This window comes from Trichoderma harzianum (assembly GCF_003025095.1).
Source record: "Trichoderma harzianum CBS 226.95 unplaced genomic scaffold M431scaffold_2, whole genome shotgun sequence".
Classification (NCBI taxonomy): Eukaryota; Fungi; Ascomycota; class Sordariomycetes; order Hypocreales; family Hypocreaceae; genus Trichoderma; species Trichoderma harzianum.
In genome coordinates this window covers 3,528,612-3,551,030 of record NW_020209250.1, presented here as the reverse complement: position 1 = coordinate 3,551,030, position 22,419 = coordinate 3,528,612, and the positions used below count along the sequence as shown (strand labels likewise).

The following is a 22,419-nucleotide window of genomic DNA, read 5'->3' as shown; positions in this document are numbered from 1 at the left end:
GAGAATATCCAACAACAACATGGACCTGCCCACGTTGCCAGAGTCTCCAGACGGAGAAAATGAGTCTGCAGTGCCAGTCGTCCGGTTCATCAGCGGGCAGCAACTATTCCGAGCTATTGACTCTATTGAATTCAGATCCCATGAAATGAACTCTAGAGGAGAAGTAGATGCACTGCTTGTAACGAGTGTGTTTAAAATCAAATCCTCCGCAACGGTCCTCTGAATACTAACCTGGCCTTTTTTCTCCTCTTCTCACCATCTAGACGTGTCTCCTGATAACTTTGGTATGTTAGAACGGAAACGAGAAGCTCGTGGACGCAAGTTCCGCTTCAACTGGTACGACGAAGATTCTCAGCGGCTTCTAGTATGTCTGAACACGGGAGCCCACGTGCAGCTTCATATGTGGATATACATGGAGATCATATACAATCTGTTCGTAATGGGCCTTCGTGACGCATGGAAAAACACGGGAGCCACGAGTTTCTACCACGGCGGCCTCTCCTCTGGTGAAGAGCTTGGAAATACCAGCGTCGGCCACGGTGATAAAGGCGGAGGGAGCAGCGGAGAGCCAGATTCGTCGGGAGGACCGCGGCCAGAACGGCGTGGACGCGGTGCATTTCCTACTCTTGTAGTTGAAGCAGGGTGTACTCGATCTTTGGCGATTATGCAGGCCAAGGCGAAGTGGTGGTTTAAAATCTCCAACCACGATGTAAAGATTGTGCTGTTGGCAAAGTTTTATTCAGGACGACAGATGGCAGTTATTGAAAAGTGGGAAGAAAGACCACGGGGGATTCGTGAAGGGGCGGCAACAACTCGATGGGGGTCTGAAGGAGTGCCGTCCTGTCAGCAGGTGGTTACGATTACGAAGACTAGCGACGAACCGATAGTGTATCAGATATCTGGTGACTTGGTGCTGAGTTTTCGGCTGTTGTTTTTAAGGGATCCGGGCGAGGGAGAGAGGGATGTGGTGATTTCCGCCGACCGCTTGCAAGACTATGCGGAGATGGTTTGGGAAGAGGCTCTTTAGGATTAGAGGCAGACAGTACTCAGGAGAGTGATTTATCAGACCAATTTCCCCGGAGATGGTGTCCAGGAAGTATATGAGGACTTGAAAAGATGGTTGTACTGGGATATAGAGAAGTCTGCTCTACATACATATCTCTACTATAAATGAGTAGCAGTACTATACATAGATATCTCTACTAGATACGAGTAGCCATACTAACGACATATCAACATAGCCATAGCTACTCCGAGGAGTCCATAAGTCATCTCGATACAGCATGTCGCCCTAGCGCATATTCAAACACTCGTTCAGCATAGAGTTGAAAATCGTCTATAGTCACAGCAGCGTATTCCTCCTCCTGGAGCGAACTGTCCAGAAGCAGCAGTTTGAGATTCAACATCAAATCACCACCTGTCACTTGATAAACTGGTGGCTTCGAACCAGTATCAGAAATGGTAATAGTCTGTTGACAAGCCGCCACCCATTCCACCTCTCCATCACCAGCTCGCTCCTGCTGTCTCTCCTCCCACCTCTCCAGGAAGATGGTAAGCCGACTCTCGTCGAGCTTTGCCAAAAGAACCGTCTTGACAGTGTGATTCGAGACCTGAAACCACCATTTGGCCTTTGCCCGCATGCTGGCCAAAGACCAGGAGCATCCAGCTTCAATCATGAGTGTAGGGAAACCTATATATTGCCCCTTTCTAAACGGCATCATCGACGAGTCTGCGGATCCTGCGCTACCGTTGCCACCACCGGAACGAAACCCCTGGCTGTAACAGGTTACTGCCCCTGTGAGACCCCAGTCGTTATCCAGGCCTATCTGATGGAGTCGAATGATAATCGCGCTCTCTAGCCCCAGGTGAAGCACTTCGTGGGCAGTTGTGGGGATGGACACCAGCATACAATGGGAGGACTCGACATACTGAGATATGCGGATCTTGTTCCACTCGTACTCTTCGTCTATCTGGTTGAAATCCGCGAGAGATACGTCTGCCAAATAAGTAAGAAAAGGGAGAGAAGAGATATAGCCTATGAGCAGATGTACTTGTTAGGCGCAATGCATCTCCTTGCTGGGAATGCTTTTCTCTGACCAAGTCTTCGATATTCATAAATCGAACTGTCGGCACTGAATCATCTGTTGCTTCGTTCTGATTCATCGCAGAAAGTATATTGTATAGTCAAGATGAATTTGGTATTTATCATCGAAATATGGATATTCCACTTGGATACTTTGCCCAGGGTGTTTTAGGGTGTCATATGCGTCTTGGGGTTTATTAAGAGATGAGACCTTTAATGGAATCTTACATCACCTATTGACTGGTACCTAGTATGATCTATTCCAGTAGTAGATACAAGTAAGTATGACGGCATGCCGTAGATGAGAAAGTAACTTGCATTGGTTGGTACTATTACCTCTTTGCTAGATTGGTCTTGGTCCAGGTACCCGGATCTAGGTAATAATTAAGCTTTTGTCCCTTCCAATTGTCTCGGGAAGATGGAAATACATCAAAAGTCTATATCAGTGTATTGATACATCTCGAAAGGGGAATAGACAACTTGGAATTGTTGCTATTAACGGATTGCATGGATAATCCCATCCTCATCACGGCAATTATAGAGAGATACGATGCACCCTGCTGAATTTTGCGTGTCATAACATATATGTAGATGAATTTGAATTATATACAGTTAATAATATACCGCCCCAAGCCGGATACCCTCCCAGCTTCTCTTAAGCCATACCTGTTTTAATCACTGTACACTAATGATAATACGTGAAAAATAGAAAAAACCCTGCCCAATAAAAGAAAAAGCCATCCTAGACTTAAAATAGTGTGCAAGCGGTGGCGTTGAGCTGAGTGCAGTAGGTCATCTGGATGGGGAACGCGCTGACACCACGAGCAAGCAAGCGTTCTCGGAACTCGTTCAGACGAGGAACAACGTCCAGCTGGCTGCGCTGTTGGCCAGAGGCATCGGTATTGCCGGACCACCAAACCTCACCGGCGGCGCTGCCACGAGGCCAAATGATGTTGTCCAGGTTGCTGGCGTCAATCATCTCGCTCCATATGGCAAGCTCTCCTCCCAGGACGTTCTTGGCAGCCGAAGCGGACACGTTGGCTGCAGGGTCGTGAGAGTAGATGAGTCTCCAGTTCTTGGTGGGCTGGCACCAGTCGTTGAATGGGTAGTAGGTGTTGTAGGAGTCTCCTGGAGGGAAGTTGACCCATTGACCACGGCCGCAGTCCAAGTACTATACAGGCGTATCTCGTTAGTTATCCTTCAAATTACATCTCGATTTTAAAAATATAAACTTACGTAGAAGTTGTAGTCGGTGTCAATGACCTTGTGGCCGCTCTCAGCCAGGTTCTTGACGGCATCACCACCCAGCCACGACTGGACAACAGTGTCGCTGCCAAGAGTCAGGTTCCAGGTGGTGACCATCTCCTCCCAGACAAATGGCGACAAGCCCGCGGCACGGACCTTGGAGTGGGCAAAGTTGATAAACTTTTGCAGCAGGGGTTGCAGAACGGAGGTTTCGTTGCTCTTGATGTGGGAGTCGAGCATGGAGTCGTTAGCGTTGAGCTCGTCACCACCGGTGTGGAAGTATGCGCTGTAAGGAGCGACGCGAGGCAAAAGGTCGTCGAACAGGGTGTCGAGGAAGCTGTACACCTTGGTGTTGTTGATGGAAAAGGCACCGCAAGGTGGCTCGGCGCAGTAGTACTGGTAAGGCATCTCTTCGTAGGCAACAATGAGATCGCTGTAAGCGAGCTCGATCACACCAATGTGGCCAGGCATATCAATTTCCGTAATGACCTCAACACCGCGGTTAATGCCATACTGGAAAATGCCAGCAAGGTCTGCAGGAGTGTAGACGAGGCTGGGGTGGTAGGCACCGGCCTGGGACAGCTTAGGCAGCGAGGGGATCACCAGCGGCCACGACTGAGAGTCGGTGATGTGCAAGTGCAGGCGGTTAAGCTTGTTCCACGACATGGCGTCAATGGTCCTCTTGATGTCATCAATGGTTTGATAGTTTCGGGCAAGGTCAAGCATGATGCCACGGTGGGGGTATTTGGGTGCGTCTGTGATGGACACGGGTGCCTGAGTCGTATAGTAGAAAGGTCCAGCAGAGTGCTTGTAGAAAAGCTGCGAGAAGGTCTCGAGGGCGTGCAGCACACCAGTAGAGGACTTGGCACTGATGTTGACCTGTCCATTCTTGGAAATGGTCAGAGAGTACGACTCATCAACGTCGCCGGCGCGCGGCTTGAACGTCTTGGAAGTATCCTTTCCAGTCTGCTGAATTGAGATGGACTGGATTCGGTTCTGAGGGGCCACCTTCGGCTCAAAGTTGCTGTTACGCGGGTGAAGCTTCCATGGCACATAGTTGGTGTTGAAGATGGATTGAAAAGTGCGCGAGACAGCGCCCTGGACGATTTGCCTGCTGTCGAAATTGGAGCTGGACGGCGGGTTATAGCCGATAGGGATGATCTATTACAAAAATGTTAGTCTCTAAGGTCTATGCATGTATACATCAAGCACCATCATCTCCTTCTTCATCGACATACCGGCACTCCATTGTAAGTCACCCTAACAGCCTGGTCAATAAAGAGCACGCTGTCTCCGGTCGAGATCTTCTGAGGAATGGGCCACAGCGCATTTGCTGGGCTGAAAGCCAATGCGGCAATCGCGATGATCGCCTTGGGAAGCATGATGAGCGATGGCAATAACACTACTACGAGTAAGATTGGAATGCTCCGTATGCCAGCAATGAGTCGACTCTATGGTGGAGATGTCGTCCTGCCAGCACTGCTACAGCTCTCGGACACGGGGGGCCAACCGAATATTTAAATAGCTGGCCAGCAACACGGTTCCTTGAAGGGATGTGCGGATCTCTAAAATGGGCATGCCTCCCCCAAAAGACGTTATGCGCTAGGATGGACCATGACCCTTGACACGCGACTGGCAAGACAAATTCAACGATCCAGAGGCCAATGCTACATGGCACGCGTGTAAAGAGGCAGCTGATGCCTGTCCATTCCCAGATCCCAGCGGCTCGGCAGGTCGGCAGCAGGGAGACTGGCTGCTGGGCAGAAGCTGAGGCTGAGCATGTGCTCCAGACATGGACGAGACTTCCCTGTTGATGGTGAAGCTGTGGCGTTCTGCCGGGGGCCGAGTTGACTTGGGTAACTTGTGAGGGCAACGTTACTTTAAGTCAACCTTTTTTTGGTGGTGTTAATTGGACGCACTCCCCACGCCTAGCAACCAACAGCACGCATCTCCTTCGCTAAGACTGTTTTTGCTTGCAGAAAACAATGCTTGGCAAGAGACGCCAATGGCAAAAAGAAAGAAAAAGAAGGCGACGATCAAGGCGAATGCTGGACAGTTCGAGTCGGGCCAGGTGCGAGCATCCCACAGCGACTCCCTGTGAGTCCTCGTACATGCCCGTCCATCATTCCATCATTCAGGCAAAGGGTGCCTGCTGAGATTGGCAAGTCGGACAAATTAGCTGCTGTAGAAGCACCCCTGCAAGTACGATATACTCCGTGGTCCGAATACCGCTGGCAACTTGAAACACAGACAATGATATTTTGACAGGGGTGGGATCTGACGAGAGATCTGGGCAATGGGACTGGCTACTCCATGCTCCAGCATCAGTAGAGCGCCGACAAAGAGCCACACGGTTAATCAGCCAGCTTCATCTTGCACCGATGGACCGATCGAGGCCAAGAGCTGAAGCTGCAGTGCTGTTGCATCCAGAGGTCACTCGATCCATTTTGTCCCAGACATTGACCGTGTCGCCATCGACTGAGCGGCCACAGAGGCCAAAGCCGCTCTTTTTCGCCGGCCGGGAAATCAACTAGTGGCGCTGGATGCCGCAACGGCCCCGGGACTTTGTTTCTGTGGTCGCTAAAGCAGCTGCTAGGGCCGTGTCTCGTTCTTTTGTGTGGTTGTAACGGCACATGGTTGGAGAATCCCTGATTGCGATCATCATGCGGGGACGCCTCTCCACGGCCCGTTATCGCGAGCCAATCAGTGGCGGATAAGCCTTAGTCCGGGGGGCTGCCCTTTTGATGAGGCGTTAGTCTGCATCAGGCATCTGTCAATGGCCAGTTCGGTGGTTTGCCGGGTTATTTTGCGGGGCCTTGGCCGTGGGCGGAAATTGAAGTCGAGTCGACAGCGCTGTTTGCCTGTGTGAAGCTGACAGATGGGTGTTGCATTGCTAGCGATAATTTGGAGCTTCATCGGTGCTGTCTTTATCGCCGCCGTGCCTGGGATCGAGTTAAATTACCATTGCGCATGGTGCTTACTGCAAGTACGAGTGCTCTACAGTCATCCTCTGTATGCTTGCTCAGAGGTATGGACCCCCTGATAGATACCAAGATAAGTTCTAAATACAGCACATCACTCACAATGATGACCCTGAGCAATCTGCTGGACTGTATGTACGAGAATGGATCAGTTGATTCACCACGACCCAGCAGCAGCACTTGCGGAGCAGAGTTGCCCCGTACTTACACCACAGTACTACGTGTAATCGCAGCTATCACGGCCCCTGTCTAGAGCGACGTTGAACAAAGGGTCCAGTCCATATCGTCGGATCCATAGGTAGAGATTTGATATCAACCCGTCCCTCTACTTACACAAGGGCGCAACAATTAGAGAGATACATCAGAGTGGTAGTACGACTGGCCTATTGTGCTGAACTGTTACTACGGCCGACCCCTGTATTACGTACCTATTTGCAAACAGCACTACTCCGTTCTCGCATTTTAGTACATAGACTATCTCGTTACTTTCAAAAGCACGGTATAACAGGCCGTACCCTCGGCACGATTGTAACCTCACCTCTCCAGGCCCCTCCTGTGGCGTGTAGTACAGTACCTAGTATGCGGGACATGCCGCTAGACTTGGGAGGCTAGACTGCTGCTGAACCGACGATGCTTGATTTGCAAGTCTCCATCTCAACCCTTTGACCATCTCGCTAGGTTACACTCCATAGCGCTGCTCAGACATGGGCATCTCCGGCGAAGCGGCATGTAACACTGGCTCGTGGTATCGCGTCAAGTCTGGATGGTTCTCAGGTCCAATCTTTTGCTAGACTATCGAGAAAGCTGGACGCGATGATACATAATGCAAGCCAGCCTGATATGGATGCTTGCTTCCACGACCAATCTTATCTGGAGACATCGCCAGGGTTTCCTTGCAGCTACTATATCTCATTACCAAGCGTATACTCATTTCGAATCATCTCTCGCCTGGAAGGCTATCCGAACGCATGCATTTACCCCACTATGCAGAGAAACTAAACAGCTGAGCTTGGAGTCTTGAGGCTTGATGTCTAGTACGGCATACCTATTATTAATGCATGGTAGAGAGTCCTGTGTTCTGCAGTTGGGATGTCTTGCGAGAAGAGAGATGCCAAGTACTAGCTGGCGTTTCATTTATAACCTAATGCCCGCCTCTGTGACACAAACCAGCAAGCTATCGATAAAGCACAGCTGTATGGCTCTTTGTTCCAAGGACTCTGATGTGTCTAGCCGCAGTCTGGTAGTATATTGCTCTAGATTACCGTATTCATAGGGTCCTGTTCCGAACCTGGTTCCGACTAACGTATACAAGAATCCGTGTACGTTGGTGAAATTGAGCAGCCGTTGCAATCTCTGGCGCGAGTGGTATCTACCCAAGCTACCTTAGCTGTAAGACATCTACATATAGTAGGTAGATCGTGATGAGGACTGGAACATTGTGGGGGAGTCCGTAACCCCAGATTGCCGAATTGGAAGGGGCCAAATCCTAATACGAGGTACCCAGTACTTGGCTTTGCTGGCTCCGCAGAGACAACCTTGAGGTCCAATCTTCAAAGCTGTCTAACAAAGGCACTGACGATCTTCAGTCAATCACCTATTTATAAAAAAACTCAGAGAGAACAAAGAGCTAAATATAGACAAGGTCTCTTCTCTTGGAAGAATGTCTCAAAGAGCACTCGATTCATTGTCGTGGCTGTTTATTTGTCGTCCTTTGAAGATTGCACTCCCAAAACAGATCCTTCACGTTGATAAAAATTTTGGAAGTGAATGCACAGACTTGAACAGTGCTTCATGCCGTCCGCCAAGTACGAGTACAGACACTGACGATGCTATTAATATAAGAGCGCAGGTACTCACTGCTTGGAGGAGGCCGCAGGATGGCACGTGAGACTCCAACTGCCGCATTAAAGGCTTCCATTTTTGGGAGAAAAGCCAATAAAGTACTGCGTAATACAACGGAAACGGTCACGCACAAAGCCCAATCCTGGTAAAGTTGAACTGTCAGCCACAGGGAACCAGAAAATTCTACTGGATTCACAATGAAATCAAAGCTGCCATGATTACAATTCATCACCAGAGCCAGTAGCTCACATATACTCAGCCACCGGCAAAGCTGATGACAAACCTTTTCGCCACCAGTGATATCGCATCACGTGACACCACTCCGACCCATTCTTTCGAGTTGCCTAGCAGTCAAGAAGAACTTTGTGAACCTCATCTGCTACATGTGAGCCAGAGCAGGCCGATTTTCGCCATTCCAGCATTCAACTCACAATTGCATACGACCTTGCGATATTTCCACGCTTATCCGCCCGTTTCAAGAGGCGCCCCAGAACCGAGAATCTCTCTGCCGCGCGATCATCTCCCGCCGCCTAGATAAACGCGTCTCAGAAGTCGGACACGGGCAAAGAGCCACCGTCGCACTGGTCGTCCAGACACAACGATCCTTACCTCGACACCATGTCTATCGAGATTGGCCTCGGCACGCCGCTGGCGGACGCACTGAATGCTGCGATCCCGCCGAAGCTGGTTGAGGTTGGATGGGGCACGGGCGGTAGCGACGACTCCGCACTCGCCGAGTACATCATTCTCATGCTTGTCAATGGCAAGACGCAAGACCAGATTGCTGCAGAGCTGTCTGGAGACCTCCTAAATCTGCCGCTCGACGACCCTGTCGTTCACGAATTCTCCAAATGGCTATTCGACCAAGTTCACATGCTCAACGCGCATGGCGGACAAGGAAACGGCGGTGACTCCATGGGCGACTTCTCAGGAGACGCCGCAGGTGGAGATATGGACACTGATATGGGCTCTCACGGTGCGCCCGAATTGAACGCGTAAGTACCTTTTCTTCTTGTTTGCATTGACTGAAGCTCTGATGCTTCATCTGTGGTGTTGCTGGAGCTAACTGGAGCTTTTTTGTAGGCCCACCGGTCCCCGCTCAATGCGCAACGGCAACGGCAACTTCAGGGGAGGACGAGACAAGCGAATGTTCGGGCAAATGTCCAAAGCCATGGACCGATCAAATGACAACGTGCTTCATCGAGTTCGTGGGGGCAGTGGAAGAATCGACACACATGGGCGTGCCCCCCCTACTGGCCCACGCGGAGGTCGCGGCGGCATGATGCGGAATCACAACAACAACAACAGAGGCATGCAGGCCGGCGCAATGCCTGGTGTTGCTGGCGGACCTGCGTTCCCACAATGGGGGATGCAAGGCCAACCTACTCAGATCGACGTCATGGCCATGTTAGAACAACAGAGTCAAATGATGTTGGAGCTGTCTCAACAGATGATGAGCAACGGAAACCGGGGGTTTGGCCACCAGCGACGAGGAGGAAAGTCTCTATTTGAGAGGACCCAGGACCCTCGCCACAAGAATAACTTTCGAAGAGGCCAAGGTCAGGGCCAGGCCGACGCCAACGGGGAGGACTCGAACATGGAGACGGGTGCCGAAGGCGAGGATGCTGACATGGGCAAGCGCGAGCCTCCGAACCCAGACGAGACTGTTTGCAAATACAACCTTCACTGCACCAACAAGGACTGCAAATTTGCGCATCAGTCTCCAGCAGCGCCCCCGGGAGTTTCTGTCGATGTCAACGATATTTGTAGCTTTGGCGCCGCCTGCAAGAACCGCAAGTGTGTCGGACGCCATCCCTCACCGGCCGCAAGACTTGCGCATCAGAGCGAGCAGGACTGCAAGTTCTTCCCTAACTGTCAAAACCCTCGATGCCCGTTCAAGCACCCCTCGATGCCTCTCTGCCGCAACGGTGCAGACTGCACTACACCAAACTGCAAGTTTACACATGTCACGACAAAGTGCAAATACACTCCCTGCCTAAACCCCACCTGCCCCTTCGCTCACGAAGAGGGCCAGCAGGGAGGCTTCAAGGACAAGGTCTGGACACCAGGTCAGGGAGAGCATGTCAGCGAGAGAAAATTTGTGGATGAGAATGCTGAAGAGCAAATGATTCAGCCAGAGACGGAGAACAAGGAAGAGATGGCACAGGATCAAGAGATTATTGGTTAAAGGGAGGTCATGGGAGGGTTAAAAAAGCAAAAAAAAACAAAAGAAAGGATGACAAAATTCTCTGAATACCAGGCATCACTCAAAGTGATGCTTTTTTCTGCTTCGGTTGCTATAAAAAGACGGCCACTACAGCCCCCTGTATGACTTTTTGACTTTGGGGCTCGGAGGGGACCTGTACGATTATGCTGGACGTATATGTTTCTTGTCACGTTGGGCAGGGCATGGAAAGGCGTTTTTGGACTGGGAGACACATGGGTTTTTTAACGTGCGTGGAGATTTATCACAAAGTTTTATACACGCCTCTTTGGTTGGCATTCTGAGGTAGCAGCCGGTTTTATTTTCGGCCGTGGGCTCGAAAACCACGAGAGCCTAGCGACAGATAATACCAGATACTTGCTTCTTTCTGTCGTTGTTTAGAATTGATGTTCCAAACCGAATTAATGTGTGCTTACGATTGTGTGATGATGTAGTTGTGTCTCGTGTCAATATATCATAACGAGAGAATTGTGATGTCTAGTTTCGTCAAGTCCCGATCAAGGGATATATGGATATTATATCAGAATGGAAAGGTCCAACCCCATAGTGAAACTTGCAGTAAAGTGAGCAAACCCTTCACCCCTCCCTTCTTGTGGTTGTATAAAAAGTGAAGCTCGTCATCTTGAAGTGGCACAATATTTTCTTCTTCTCTCTACTACAACACAAGGAGATACCTAGTATGGATTACATACGGGAATCAGTCGTCCTCCCTCCCCAACCTTGAATATCCCCTCTCCCTTCCCGCAAGAAGAACTTGTTTGTTTCCCTTTCCGCCCTTCCAAAAACGCCGTACTATATGTAACGCATGCAAGCAAGCAAGCAAGCAGTCCGCAATAATCAAAACACAGACTGGTCATTTTCCCTTGTCTCTCCCCCATCTCCTTTTCTCTATGTCTCTCCTTCCTTTAGCTTTCTTTTGGTTTCAAAATCTAGACCAAAATTGAGAAAAAGATTAAAAAGGGTTCCGTGTGGTTTCGTTTCCTCCTCTAAGCGTCAAGTCGGTTCAGTCGCTCCCTCTCAACCTCGTAGTTGAAGTCGAAGTAGCCCTTGTCAAAGTGGTGGACACGGACGTAACCGTCCTCACCTCCACTAGCGTAGGAGCGGCCAGTAGGGTCAGCGGCAACGGTGTTGAGGGGACCGAAGTGGCCACGGACACGGCCAATCTCGTCTTCGAAGACCTTGTGGTAGAATCGAGCCTCGAATCTACCCTGGCGACTGGAAGTGGTGGTGACTTCCATGGCGGCCTGACCACCTCCAAGGATGACGAAGTCCTTCTTGGGGGTAATGGTGGCGCTGTTAAGGGGAGTGTCTGCCGTGTATGTCTTAAGGGTGGCGAGATCGCGAGCAGAGATGAGCTGGTGCGAAGATACCATGTCAGCATTGAGATTCATGTCAAGGGGAATGTGAAAGAGGTTGTACCTTGGCAGTCTTGTCTCGGCAAGCAGTGATGAAGTAGGTCCTGTCGGGTGACCACTGCAGGTCGACGATGGGCTTGTCGAGCTCGTGGATGGGGACGTTGTCCAGCAGTTCACCGGTCTTGGCGTCGTACTGGCTGACACTGCCGTCCTCGTGGCCGGCGATGATGTACTTGCTAGCCTGGCTCCAGCCAGCAACAGTGGCCTTGCTCTCGTCGCAAACAATGGTCAGGGACTTCTCGTCGGTCTGCTCGGCGGTGATATCCGGGTTGATGTCGATAACGACGATGTTGCTGAGGTAACCCATACGCTTCTCGGTGACGCCCAGCAGCTTGGTGCCATCCTCGTTGAACTCGACGCGCTTGACAGCGGTAGGGAACTCCCAAGTCTTGAGGCACTTGCCGGTCTGGACCTCCCACATGCGGATAGTGTTGTCGGCTGAACCAGAGGCGATGTAGGTGGAGGTCGGGTCGACGTCAACGGTCCAGATGGCACCGACGTGGCCGTGGTAGGTTCCTAGACGCTCGCCATTGTGAGAGAACCAGACACAGATCTGCTGGTCCTTTGCGACAGAGAAGATGAGGTCGCCGTCGAGGTTATATCTGATGCGCAGGAAAATTTGGTTAGCTGAGGCTTCCTATTGGTGGTTGGCAAAAATAAGGGGAGCAGCAGCATCGTGAAGAGGAGGGGCTTGGACAGATGAGAAGAAAAGATGGCGTCGAAATTGCTTCTCTTCTCTAGGTCGCGACGTACTTGATCTGGGTGAGAGCACGCTCGTGCCCGGAAAGAAGGATGGGTCTCATTTTGGCTGGTGATCCTGATGCTGGAAGGCTGAGGAAGTGATCAGGGAAGAGGGGGGGTTATAATATGGGCCAGCACGAGGACGAGGTTGGAGATGGTGGTGCTTTGAAATTTTGGCGATAATTGTGCGTCTTGGTGGGGCTTGAAGTTGTGGCGCGGGGAGTCATTGGTGGCGTGGCCAAAAGGGGAAGATTTGGGGGGTGAGTAAGAGCTCAGCATGTGTGGATGTTAGCTTGATCCTTTTGATTGGCACCCTCCAGGAACTGGGTTACATCTGTGTGTACTCCGTACCGACTACAAGAAACAGGCTCATCAAGGTCTACTGCATTTCATTGGCCTTTAACCCATGTGACAGATGTTTATGATACTCTACTGGCTACTTTCTGTAATACAGATGAGGATGGTGGCTTGCTTCATGATCTGTTTTGGAGGAATTTGCAAGTGAGTCATGCTCTACATTGAGTCATCATCACAGCCAACCACAATCCATCATTTGGAGTCAGACGAAGCAACCCATTGACGTCTCTCTGTTGCCACCATAGGACAAGCAGCCATTATTAATAACTAATTGCAATGAGTTAGCATCCACGGCATCAAGCTGGACAAACCAAAGTCCTTCTTCTATCCGCCCTTTTTTTTCTTCTTTCATCAACTCTCAGGCGAGGCCTGTCAAATGCCGTGCCTGTCGATGACGTGCAGTAAGGCAGCATTGTACTCTTTACATTTCACACGAGATTCAGACAAATTACATCCGGCACTTCACGTCAAGATTGGCAGAGAAGCAAAGGATAGCGGTAAGCGTATTAAGCATATACTCCAGACCTGCTTGAACAGGCAGGCGGCTATTCTTGAATACCTAAACGTACAATGCCAGCAAGCAAGCAACGTATCAATTGGACAACTCATTCCACAGATATCCTTGCATCTTCCACCCGCTGATGATTTGTTTTCCTCCATGGAATTTCACTTAACGCCATCGATACATCCGCCATTGATCTCCATCCGGACCAGATCAGCATGTAAGTAAGATGCTATCCCGATCTAGCCAGACCGCTCTCTCTGATAAGCAGAGCAAACGCAATGTGATTACGAAACTGGAGCTGCCAAGACAGGCCTGTTTGATTGAAAGATTAGAGGCCCGGCATTTGGCCATGGAGAGCAATCTCAGCGTGAATTCGTAGTCCTGGTAGAGATAGATTCAGTCCAGTCCAAGCCTTTTTCGACGGTCTCGGATCCAATCCCCACATGGCGGGATTCGACACATAATTGACCCAGGTTGATGCTCTATAAATTTGTCCAGGTCGTCGCCGTAAGTCGGCGTATTAGCCCAGCCAAGACCAATATTTCCGTCAGCAGTTGTTGAGTCTTTTCTTTTCTTTCTTTTCTCTTGTTACTGTGCTGTGCTTTCTTGACATCTTTAAACAACATAATCCGCCGTTGTGGGCGTGCCCCCCAAATTTCAGCCATTCAGTTGGGGCCCTTAAGCCGTCGACGCAGGGACCAACGCCATAGCGTGCGATCTTCTCGCTACTAGGCGCTATCGGAGAAAAAAACAGAGCGACAAGACAGGACGCAAATGCTGCGCTGACTTCAAAACCAACAACCTGGTCGAATTCTGCAATTGCATCACATTCCGTACCCGGTGATTCTTACGTGCATGCTCACGAGAGCCAAATCCTGGTTGCGCGAGCATTCCTCCCGGCACCGAAAGACTCCGATTATAGGATCTGGCTGCATGTGGTGAGAGACGCACGTACCAACAGCACTTGATATCGAATCACGATCAATGGCGCCTCATCAACGCTTGCGCACGGCAAGGCCTGTTTTCAGAAGCTCACTGCGCTGTATCACAGGCGAGGCTGCGAGTTCAGCGAACATCGCCCGCCACTTGCCGCATATTTCCGGCAGCCCCAGGGCCCCAGGTGCGGCGACTTCGAGCCCCTCAGCGGCTGCACAGTACTTTTGTCCACTAACCCTGGCGTGGTTCCGCAGACACTATCGGCCATTTCTCCCCAGCATCGGTGACTATTCGGTCTTCCTTCTCTTCATTTTCTACCTCTTCGTTTCTGTCCTCGCCTCTCCTTTCCACTGGCAGATTGCCCTCGCAACTTCAGCAGCAGCGATCGTTTGGGACGACAGCCGCCGCCATGGTTGCCACAAAGCTTGACGGCAACAGCATTGCCAAGGCCATTCGCGAACGGCTGGGCGCAGAAATTGCTGAGAAGCAGAAGAAGAACCCCCGCTATCACCCCAGCCTCAGAATCATCCAAGGTACGACCGACAATGCGAAAGAGCGCTCTTTACAGAGGAGAGGCCAGAAAAAGAAGAAAAAAAAAACTCTTCTTTCTTGATTCTCTTTTCCATTTCTTTTGCGTGAAATAGGAGCTAACTGACTTTTTTTTTTCTGTTTCTAGTTGGCGATCGTTCCGATTCCAGTACGTCTGCTCCCCACCAAATCCTTATCGCAACCCATGTCCATGTCGGCTCATCTTCGAACCGCGGCTGACTTTTCTCGCAGCTACCTATGTGCGCATGAAGCTCAAGGCCGCCGAGGAGGTAAGACATAATGAACAATAAAAATCCAAATTTCCAAAAGAAATGTTCATCTAACATGCCGTCTCCAGGCCCGCATCGACTGCAAGTTGCTTCACTTCCCAGAGGACATTACCGAGATCGAGCTCCTCGACCAGATCCGTCGTCTTAACAACGACGATGCTGTCAACGGCATCCTTGTCCAGCTGCCTCTCCCCAAGCACATCTCCGAGGCAAGCATCACCTCTGCTGTCGCTGACGAGAAGGATGTTGACGGCTTTGGAACCAACAACATTGGCGAGCTTGCCAAGCGCGGCGGCCAGCCCATCTTCACTCCCTGCACTCCCAAGGGTGTCATCACCCTGCTGAAGGAAGCTGGCGTTGAGCTTGCTGGTAAGAATGCTGTGGTTATTGGCCGCAGCAACATTGTCGGTGGCCCTGTTACACAGCTCCTGAACCGAGCCAATGCCACCGTCACCATGTGCCACTCCGCGACGAGCGATCTTCCCGCCTACCTCAAGAATGCCGACGTTGTCGTCGTTGCTATTGGAGCTCCCAACTTTGTCAAGGGCGAGTGGTTGAAGCCTGGTGCTGTTGTCATCGATGTAGGAACCAACTACATTCCCGATGCTACACGCAAGTCCGGCCAGCGACTTGTAGGTGATGTCGATTTCGACTCCGCCGTTGAGGTCGCTTCCGTCATTACCCCCGTTCCAGGCGGTGTTGGCCCTATGACCGTTGCCATGCTGTTGGAGAACGTTGTCGAGGCCACAAACAGCTTTTTCGAGAATGAGAAGCTTAGGCAGACTGTGCCCCTCCCGCTTCACCTTCAGTCTCCCGTTCCGTCAGACATTGCCATCTCCCGCGCCCAAGCCCCCAAGCAGATTACCCGTGTCGCATCAGAAATTGGTATTGAGGCCCACGAGCTGGAGCCTTACGGAGCATACAAGGGCAAGGTCGACCTTGGCTTGCTCAAGCGACTTGAGCATCGACGAAACGGCCGCTATGTCGTTGTCACTGGTATCACCCCAACACCTCTTGGTGAGGGCAAGTCCACCACCACCATGGGTCTGGCTCAGGCCCTCGGCGCTCACGTTGGCCGAATTTCTTTCGCCAACGTGCGACAGCCCAGCCAAGGACCGACATTCGGTATCAAGGGTGGTGCTGCTGGTGGAGGTTACAGCCAGGTCATCCCCATGGATGAGTTCAACATGCATCTCACAGGCGACATCCACGCCATCACCGCGGCGAACAACTTGTTGGCCGCCGCCATTGAGACGCGTATGTTCCACGAGAACACTCAGAAGGATGGCCCCCTGTACCGCCGTCTGGTACCTGCCAAGAACGGCGTGAGAAAATTCCTTCCCTCTATGCTGGGTCGTCTCAAGAAGCTGGGTATCGACAAGACCAAACCTGATGAGCTGACTCCTGACGAAATCCGCCGCTTCGTCCGGCTGGATATCGACCCGGAGACAATCACCTGGAGGCGCGTATTGGACGTCAACGATCGCCACCTTCGAGGCATCACTGTTGGCACCGCTCCCACAGAGAAGGGGCACTCTCGTGAGACAGGCTTTGATATTTCTGTTGCCAGTGAGTGTATGGCCATCCTGGCGCTCAGCACTGACCTCGCCGACATGCGCAGCCGCTTGGGCCGCATGGTCATTGGCACCTCTCGCGGCGGCGATCCCGTCACTTGCGACGACATTGGTGCCGGCGGTGCTCTTACCGCTCTGATGAAGGATGCTATCAAGCCCAACCTCATGCAGACCTTGGAGGGTACCCCCGTCTTCGTCCACGCGGGTCCTTTTGCCAACATCAGCATTGGCCAGAGCTCCATTCTTGCCGATAGGCTGGCTTTGAAGCTTGCGGGCACTGAGCCCGATGAGGATCACAACGAAAAGACGGGCTTCGTCGTCACCGAGGCCGGTTTCGACTTCACCATGGGTGGCGAGCGCTTCTTTAACATCAAGTGCCGCACTTCAGGTCTCGTGCCCGACGTTGTCGTCGTCGTCGCTACCATCCGTGCCCTCAAGGTGCACGGTGGCGGCCCCCCCATCGCTCCCGGCGCTGCCCTCGATGCTGTCTACAAGCAGGAGAATGTCGAAATCCTCCGAGCTGGTTGTGTCAACCTCAGGAAGCAGATTGCCAACGCCAAGTCTTTTGGCATCCCCGTTGTCGTTGCCATTAACAAATTCGCTACCGACACCGAGGCCGAGATCGCCGTTCTCCGTGAAGAGGCTATTGCCGCTGGTGCTGAAGATGCCATCCTTGCTGATCACTGGGCCAAGGGCGGTCTGGGTGCTGTTGACCTGGCCAAGGGAGTCATTGCTGCCAGCGAGAAGCCCAAGGAGCTGAAGCTGACTTATGGCCTTGACGGCTCGATCGAGCAGCGCCTCGAGGCCATTGCTCAGAAAATGTACGGTGCTGCCAACGTCGAGTTCAGCGAGCTTGCTCAGAAGAAGATCGACACGTACACCAAGCAGGGCTACGGCAACCTGCCCATCTGCGTCGCCAAGACTCAGTACTCTCTGTCTCATGACCCTGACCTGAAGGGTGCGCCCACTGGCTTCACGGTGCCCATCCGAGACGTTCGCATGGCTGCCGGTGCAGGTTACCTGTAAGTTGATATTGCCCAATAAGATTTTTGAATGATTGTGCTAATTCATTTCCAAGGTATGCTCTGGCTGCGGATATCCAAACCATTCCCGGTCTTCCCACCGCCCCTGGCTACCTCAACGTCGACGTCGATCTTGAGACTGGCGAGATTGACGGTCTTTTCTAAATTCATCGTACACTTCTTTTTTCTTTTTCTCCTTTTCTTTTCTTTTGGCATTCATGGGTTTTCCATGCATTGATTGCCATGTTATCAATGTTGGTGAAAACATATATATATACCCAGAGACTCAACGTGGGGCACGATAAGGATGTATGGAATATGGGATTTTATGACGGCTGGTGCATCTTCAACATATGGCGCAGGCATGCAAGGTACCGGGTTATGATTTGGATGATTGACCCGTTTAGAGTAAACAAGAGATGCTAGAGCATACAATAGAATTGCTTGGATAGCACCTTTTTTTGTTTCTCTCTTGTTCTTTTTAAGTTTTAGCAATGCCCGAGGTGGGCAACTGCAAGGTATATACGAAGTACAACTATGTACATGCCAGCTCACCACGCAGCCCCTGGACTAATAGCCGATGAGATTAAGTAAATATCTGTCCCTGCATTGGTGGATTGGCTAGAATAGATTGCACCCAGATTGCATCACAGACGTCGTATCGATGAACAGGTGGGTAACAAAAAGGCAGCTAGTTGAGATTGAGCCGGTTGGATGAATTGATCCGGATTGGGATTCGGAGGAACTCTCGGCCGAACAGAGGGCAATGCTGTTGGAGGAACACATAAAGAGTCAAATAAGGGGAAATATCGATGCGGGAAAAGGTAATGAAGAAGCGGGATTGCACTGGAATGCTACTGATGAAATCGAGACGATGTTGATGGCTCATGAGGCTGAGACAGGCGGCTACTTGGACGTGGACAGACAGAGTGGTAAGGCTAAATTGGTGGCATGTGGTGTAGGGAATACACGTATTACAAGCTGTAGACGTTGACATGGGTTGCACAAGATGCCAAGATATGGGGTATTGCATCTTATGAACCGTTAGGATAAGAGTTTGAAGGGTATGATAATTAATGCAGGTGATCTAAGGATTCAGGCGGAAGATTTAAACATTGGTTAATGGACATGGCTCCCTTGTATCATGCGGAAAGAACCGCAGTAGCAAGAAACGAATCAAACCGACAGCATATACAACATATGAAACGCATCTCTTTGCTCATGCTGTGGTTCGTCTGATGCTTGAAAATTGGCCCCCTGGCATGGAATTACTCCCTTCGGATGTTTTGCCCTTTGCATCCATGACGGGGCGGCTTCCGCTAGCCCTACGGAATCCCGGCCTCCCACCAGTAGACAGCTTTTGGGGGGGCATGCCTTTCAGCACCTCAGCTTTTTAACACCTTGTTGGCCTGGCTTCATCTCTGTCTGTGCGTGGTTTTTTTGCTCTTTTTGTTGGAAATCGGCGTGCATCCGATTGGCAATGCTTACGAACTTGCAAACCAGAAGACGACGGCCAACGGGGAAGACGGCAAACCCGGAGGAGCTGGAGTCATCCATCGCTTAAGCTAAGAGACAAGTGACTCTTCCTACACCCACTACGGGGGTTCTAATATAGACGCCATGACCTGAAGTTCGGATGCGGGGGGGGCCAGAAACATCGAATATGGAACACTTAAACTGACACGGGGAGAGTTAGTCGGGGCGGGAGAGATTGAGGACCCCGTTTCTGTAACATGTGCGGCTGCGGCCTATCCCACCATGCAGTTAGATCTGACGTTAGTTGCCGTCTATATTTATATATTTATACTACCCTGCCCTGCCCTTTGATGAACTACTAGCTTCTCCTCTCGCCTTGTCTTGTTCATTCCTTTTTCTTTCTTCTTCATCATCTCCCCTTTCCTCGGCCTTGCTCTCTTTTTGCCTTCGCTTCGCTCAGGGGCTCTGCTAGCGGCTTAGATTCAAGCCGGTGGTGAAACTTTCGCCCCCTTCGGGCCAAGGACGCAGTTTTTGGGAATTCCGATTAACCGTTAGTAATCTGTGCTTACAACCTCGAGTTCGTGTGGGGAAATCGTGCGTCGTCGTCGACAGCCATGTCGCTGATTCCCATTGCGGTTGCGGTGCTGGTCGCCTACGGCATCATCAACTGGGCCCTGAACCTGCGATATCACGTTAATGAGGCCAAGAGAAGTGGTCTGCCTTATGTTGTCACTCGTGCGTTTTACCTTATGTAGCCTCGTTTCGTGGAATGTCTAGAACTGTGCTGACTTGGAATCGTTCAATTTGAAGCGTGCTCCCCGTTTTGGCTGCCTTGGCAGGTCTCACATAAGCTATGGGTGCCCATCATCAAGCTATTCCCCAAGTCGTGGTGGGATGGCTGGCTCGAGTACGGCCGAGTTCTCTCTAAATATAGGTCAGCTGAAAAAAAGAGGCTAACATATGTCGTTTTTTCTCAGGATTATGATACCCAACTTTGCGTACCGGACTCGCCACGATTGGTTCGCCAAGCTGGGCGAGTCTTTCCTGGTGGTTTCTCCCAACAGGCTGGTGATGATGACGGACAATGCGGAAACCATCCGTACCATTACGCTCAAGCGGGAGCAGTTCCCCAAGTGGACCGCCGTCTACAACATTCTGCGGATGTTTGGCGAGAATGTGCTGACTACCGAGGGGAGCGTCTGGCGCATGCATCGCAAAGTCACGTCTGCCTCCTTTAACGAGAGGAACGCTGCCTTGGTGTTCCGCGAAGCCATTGCTCAGACGCAGGGCATGTTGCGGATGTGGACGGGCCCTACGGGTACTAGAACGGAGCCGTTGAAATCGCTTCAGCGTGATACCATGAAGTTGGCTTTGAACATCATCAGCTATGTTGGTTTCGGCATGCGTCTGCTGTGGCCTGGCGAGGCGCACCCTGCGGGGACGGAACCCAAGATTGTCAAGTACGGCTCTCACGAGCCTTCAGATGGACACCAGCTGAGCTTCACGGACACTATGGAGATTCTTCTGCATTACCTCTTACTTCTTCTTATTATTCCGCGGTGGATACTGAGTGAGTCTGCTCCCCTGGCCTTGCATATTTGTGCATGCTATGTGTAATATTAACGCAGCGTGACTGTAGGATTGATTCCCTCCAAGAAGGTCAAGAAAGCAGTGTTGTCTTATGATGAGTACGTTAGTTACATGAATGAGCTCTTGGATGAAAAGATTGAAGAAGCTCGCAAGGGAGAGCACGCAGAAGGCATGGATCTCATGGGACAGCTTGCGAAATCGTGCTTTGGAACCGACAACAAGGACGCCACCTTGACGCGCGAGGAAATCATCGGCAACGCCTTCATCATGTTCGTGGCCGGCCACGAGACGACGGCCAACGCCATCCACTTCACCATCATCTATCTCGCAACCCACCCCGAGGCGCAGCGCAGGATGCAAAAGGACATTGACGATATCCTCGGAAACCAGGACCCCAAAGACTGGGACTACGACAGCCTGGTCAACCCGATGACTGCCAGCATGATTGGCGCCGCCATGTACGAGACGTTGCGATTGGTCCCGGCCGTGTCTGAGATTCCCAAGAAGATCTCGCCCGATGCCGACGAGAGCTTTGTCATGGACGGTACTCGATACGTGATTCCCAAGGACACGGGCATCTCGTTGGTGACGGTGTCTACTCATGTGAACCCGCGATACTGGCCAACGCGCCCCAGCAAGATTACGCCCGGCAAATCCAACATCCTCGACTACGACCCTTCGCGCTGGTTCCTGACGAAGGAGAAGCTGAACGGCCAGGGGAGCGAAGTCGTCGCCGGCGCCGATTCCGAAGATTTCGGCGGTTTCCAGGGTTCGGATATCAACGCGCAGCTCTTTAAGCCCGAGCGTGGATCCTACATTCCCTTTAGCGACGGAGCACGGTCATGCTTGGGGCGACGCATCGCCGTCGTCGAGATTATTGCGGCGCTGGCAGTCATTTTCCGAAGCTACAGCATCGAGCTCGCCGTGGATGAGTGGGCGACTCCGGAACAGGTGGACAAGATGAGCCGGGACGAGAGGGCTGAGGTCTACAAGAAGGCTCAGGACAAGAGCCTGTGGACGGTGGGACAGGCGTCGACGAGACTGACGCTTAACCTGCACGACGGCATGCATGTGCCTGTCCGGATTGTGAAGAGGGGAGAGGAGAAGTTTGTGGACTGGGTGGATAAGGAGTGATTTCGCCATCTACGAGAATTTTTTATGCAAAGAAGCGTTTTGGTTATATCTTGTATTATAAGAACTCAGCTTACTACTTACATGCCTTGAGGATGGGCATCCCCTCTCGAAAAGGGACATAATCACACATCAAAAAAAGAGATAAAATCAAAATGATAATACAAAAAGAAAGACAGTCGTATTGACCTGATTCTGCTTTCGCAAGAGGACAACGCAGCACCCCATCATCCCATCCCGTGTGATTGATTACCTTGTCGTTGTGCCGGGCATCAAGTGCGGAGCAACCCTGCAGTGGACATTCTCAACGGCCCCATCCTTGATGGCACTCCTCTGGGCAAGCAACAGGGGTGTCGATACAGGCGAGCATGGTGTTTGCCTTTTGCTCTCGCCCGGATTCCCTCGAAAAAAACTCTCCCGCCGTTTCCAATCGTAATCAATCTCTCACAACAGCATAAAAAGGTAAAACCCGCATCAGC

At 51.4% G+C, this 22,419-nt stretch overlaps 7 protein-coding genes across 7 annotated transcripts; 4 read left to right on the top strand and 3 right to left on the bottom strand.

Moving 5' to 3' along the window:
• Positions 1-19: 19 nt before the first annotated feature.
• Positions 20-1,027, top strand: M431DRAFT_75228 (hypothetical protein; the record flags this gene model as incomplete). The annotated part of the gene is made up of 2 exons (XM_024922319.1): positions 20-185; positions 264-1,027. 2 exons carry the CDS (start codon positions 20-22, stop codon positions 1,025-1,027), a joined length of 930 nt encoding a protein of 309 aa, XP_024779404.1.
• A 241-nt stretch (positions 1,028-1,268) lies between these two features.
• M431DRAFT_545259 (hypothetical protein) lies at positions 1,269-2,163 on the bottom strand (the record flags this gene model as incomplete). Its single annotated transcript, XM_024921175.1, has 2 exons — positions 1,269-1,996; positions 2,052-2,163. 2 exons carry the CDS (start codon positions 2,161-2,163, stop codon positions 1,269-1,271), a joined length of 840 nt encoding a protein of 279 aa, XP_024779403.1.
• A 668-nt stretch (positions 2,164-2,831) lies between these two features.
• On the bottom strand, positions 2,832-4,710 carry M431DRAFT_76397 (glycoside hydrolase family 20 protein; the record flags this gene model as incomplete). Its single annotated transcript, XM_024922459.1, has 3 exons — positions 2,832-3,254; positions 3,320-4,489; positions 4,567-4,710. 3 exons carry the CDS (start codon positions 4,708-4,710, stop codon positions 2,832-2,834), a joined length of 1,737 nt encoding a protein of 578 aa, XP_024779402.1.
• A 3,818-nt stretch (positions 4,711-8,528) lies between these two features.
• On the top strand, positions 8,529-10,774 carry M431DRAFT_108186 (hypothetical protein). Its single transcript, XM_024911667.1, has 2 exons — positions 8,529-9,146; positions 9,235-10,774. The coding sequence occupies exons 1-2, from the start codon at positions 8,770-8,772 to the stop codon at positions 10,337-10,339; spliced, it is 1,482 nt and encodes a 493-aa protein (XP_024779401.1). The 5' UTR covers positions 8,529-8,769; the 3' UTR covers positions 10,340-10,774.
• Positions 10,775-10,903: 129 nt separating this feature from the next.
• M431DRAFT_504691 (hypothetical protein) lies at positions 10,904-12,699 on the bottom strand. Its single transcript, XM_024918510.1, has 3 exons — positions 12,544-12,699; positions 11,795-12,392; positions 10,904-11,730 (listed from the first exon to the last, which is right to left on the bottom strand). The coding sequence occupies exons 1-3, from the start codon at positions 12,591-12,593 to the stop codon at positions 11,362-11,364; spliced, it is 1,017 nt and encodes a 338-aa protein (XP_024779400.1). The 5' UTR covers positions 12,594-12,699; the 3' UTR covers positions 10,904-11,361.
• A 1,512-nt stretch (positions 12,700-14,211) lies between these two features.
• Positions 14,212-18,198, top strand: M431DRAFT_504689 (hypothetical protein). The gene is made up of 6 exons (XM_024918509.1): positions 14,212-14,513; positions 14,584-14,862; positions 15,006-15,026; positions 15,110-15,147; positions 15,216-17,743; positions 17,800-18,198. The coding sequence occupies exons 1-6, from the start codon at positions 14,378-14,380 to the stop codon at positions 17,906-17,908; spliced, it is 3,111 nt and encodes a 1,036-aa protein (XP_024779399.1). The 5' UTR covers positions 14,212-14,377; the 3' UTR covers positions 17,909-18,198.
• A 1,389-nt stretch (positions 18,199-19,587) lies between these two features.
• On the top strand, positions 19,588-22,361 carry M431DRAFT_504688 (hypothetical protein). The gene is made up of 4 exons (XM_024918508.1): positions 19,588-19,954; positions 20,030-20,126; positions 20,197-20,789; positions 20,859-22,361. Exons 1-4 carry the CDS (start codon positions 19,834-19,836, stop codon positions 21,941-21,943), a joined length of 1,896 nt encoding a protein of 631 aa, XP_024779398.1. The 5' UTR covers positions 19,588-19,833; the 3' UTR covers positions 21,944-22,361.
• Positions 22,362-22,419: the final 58 nt, after the last annotated feature.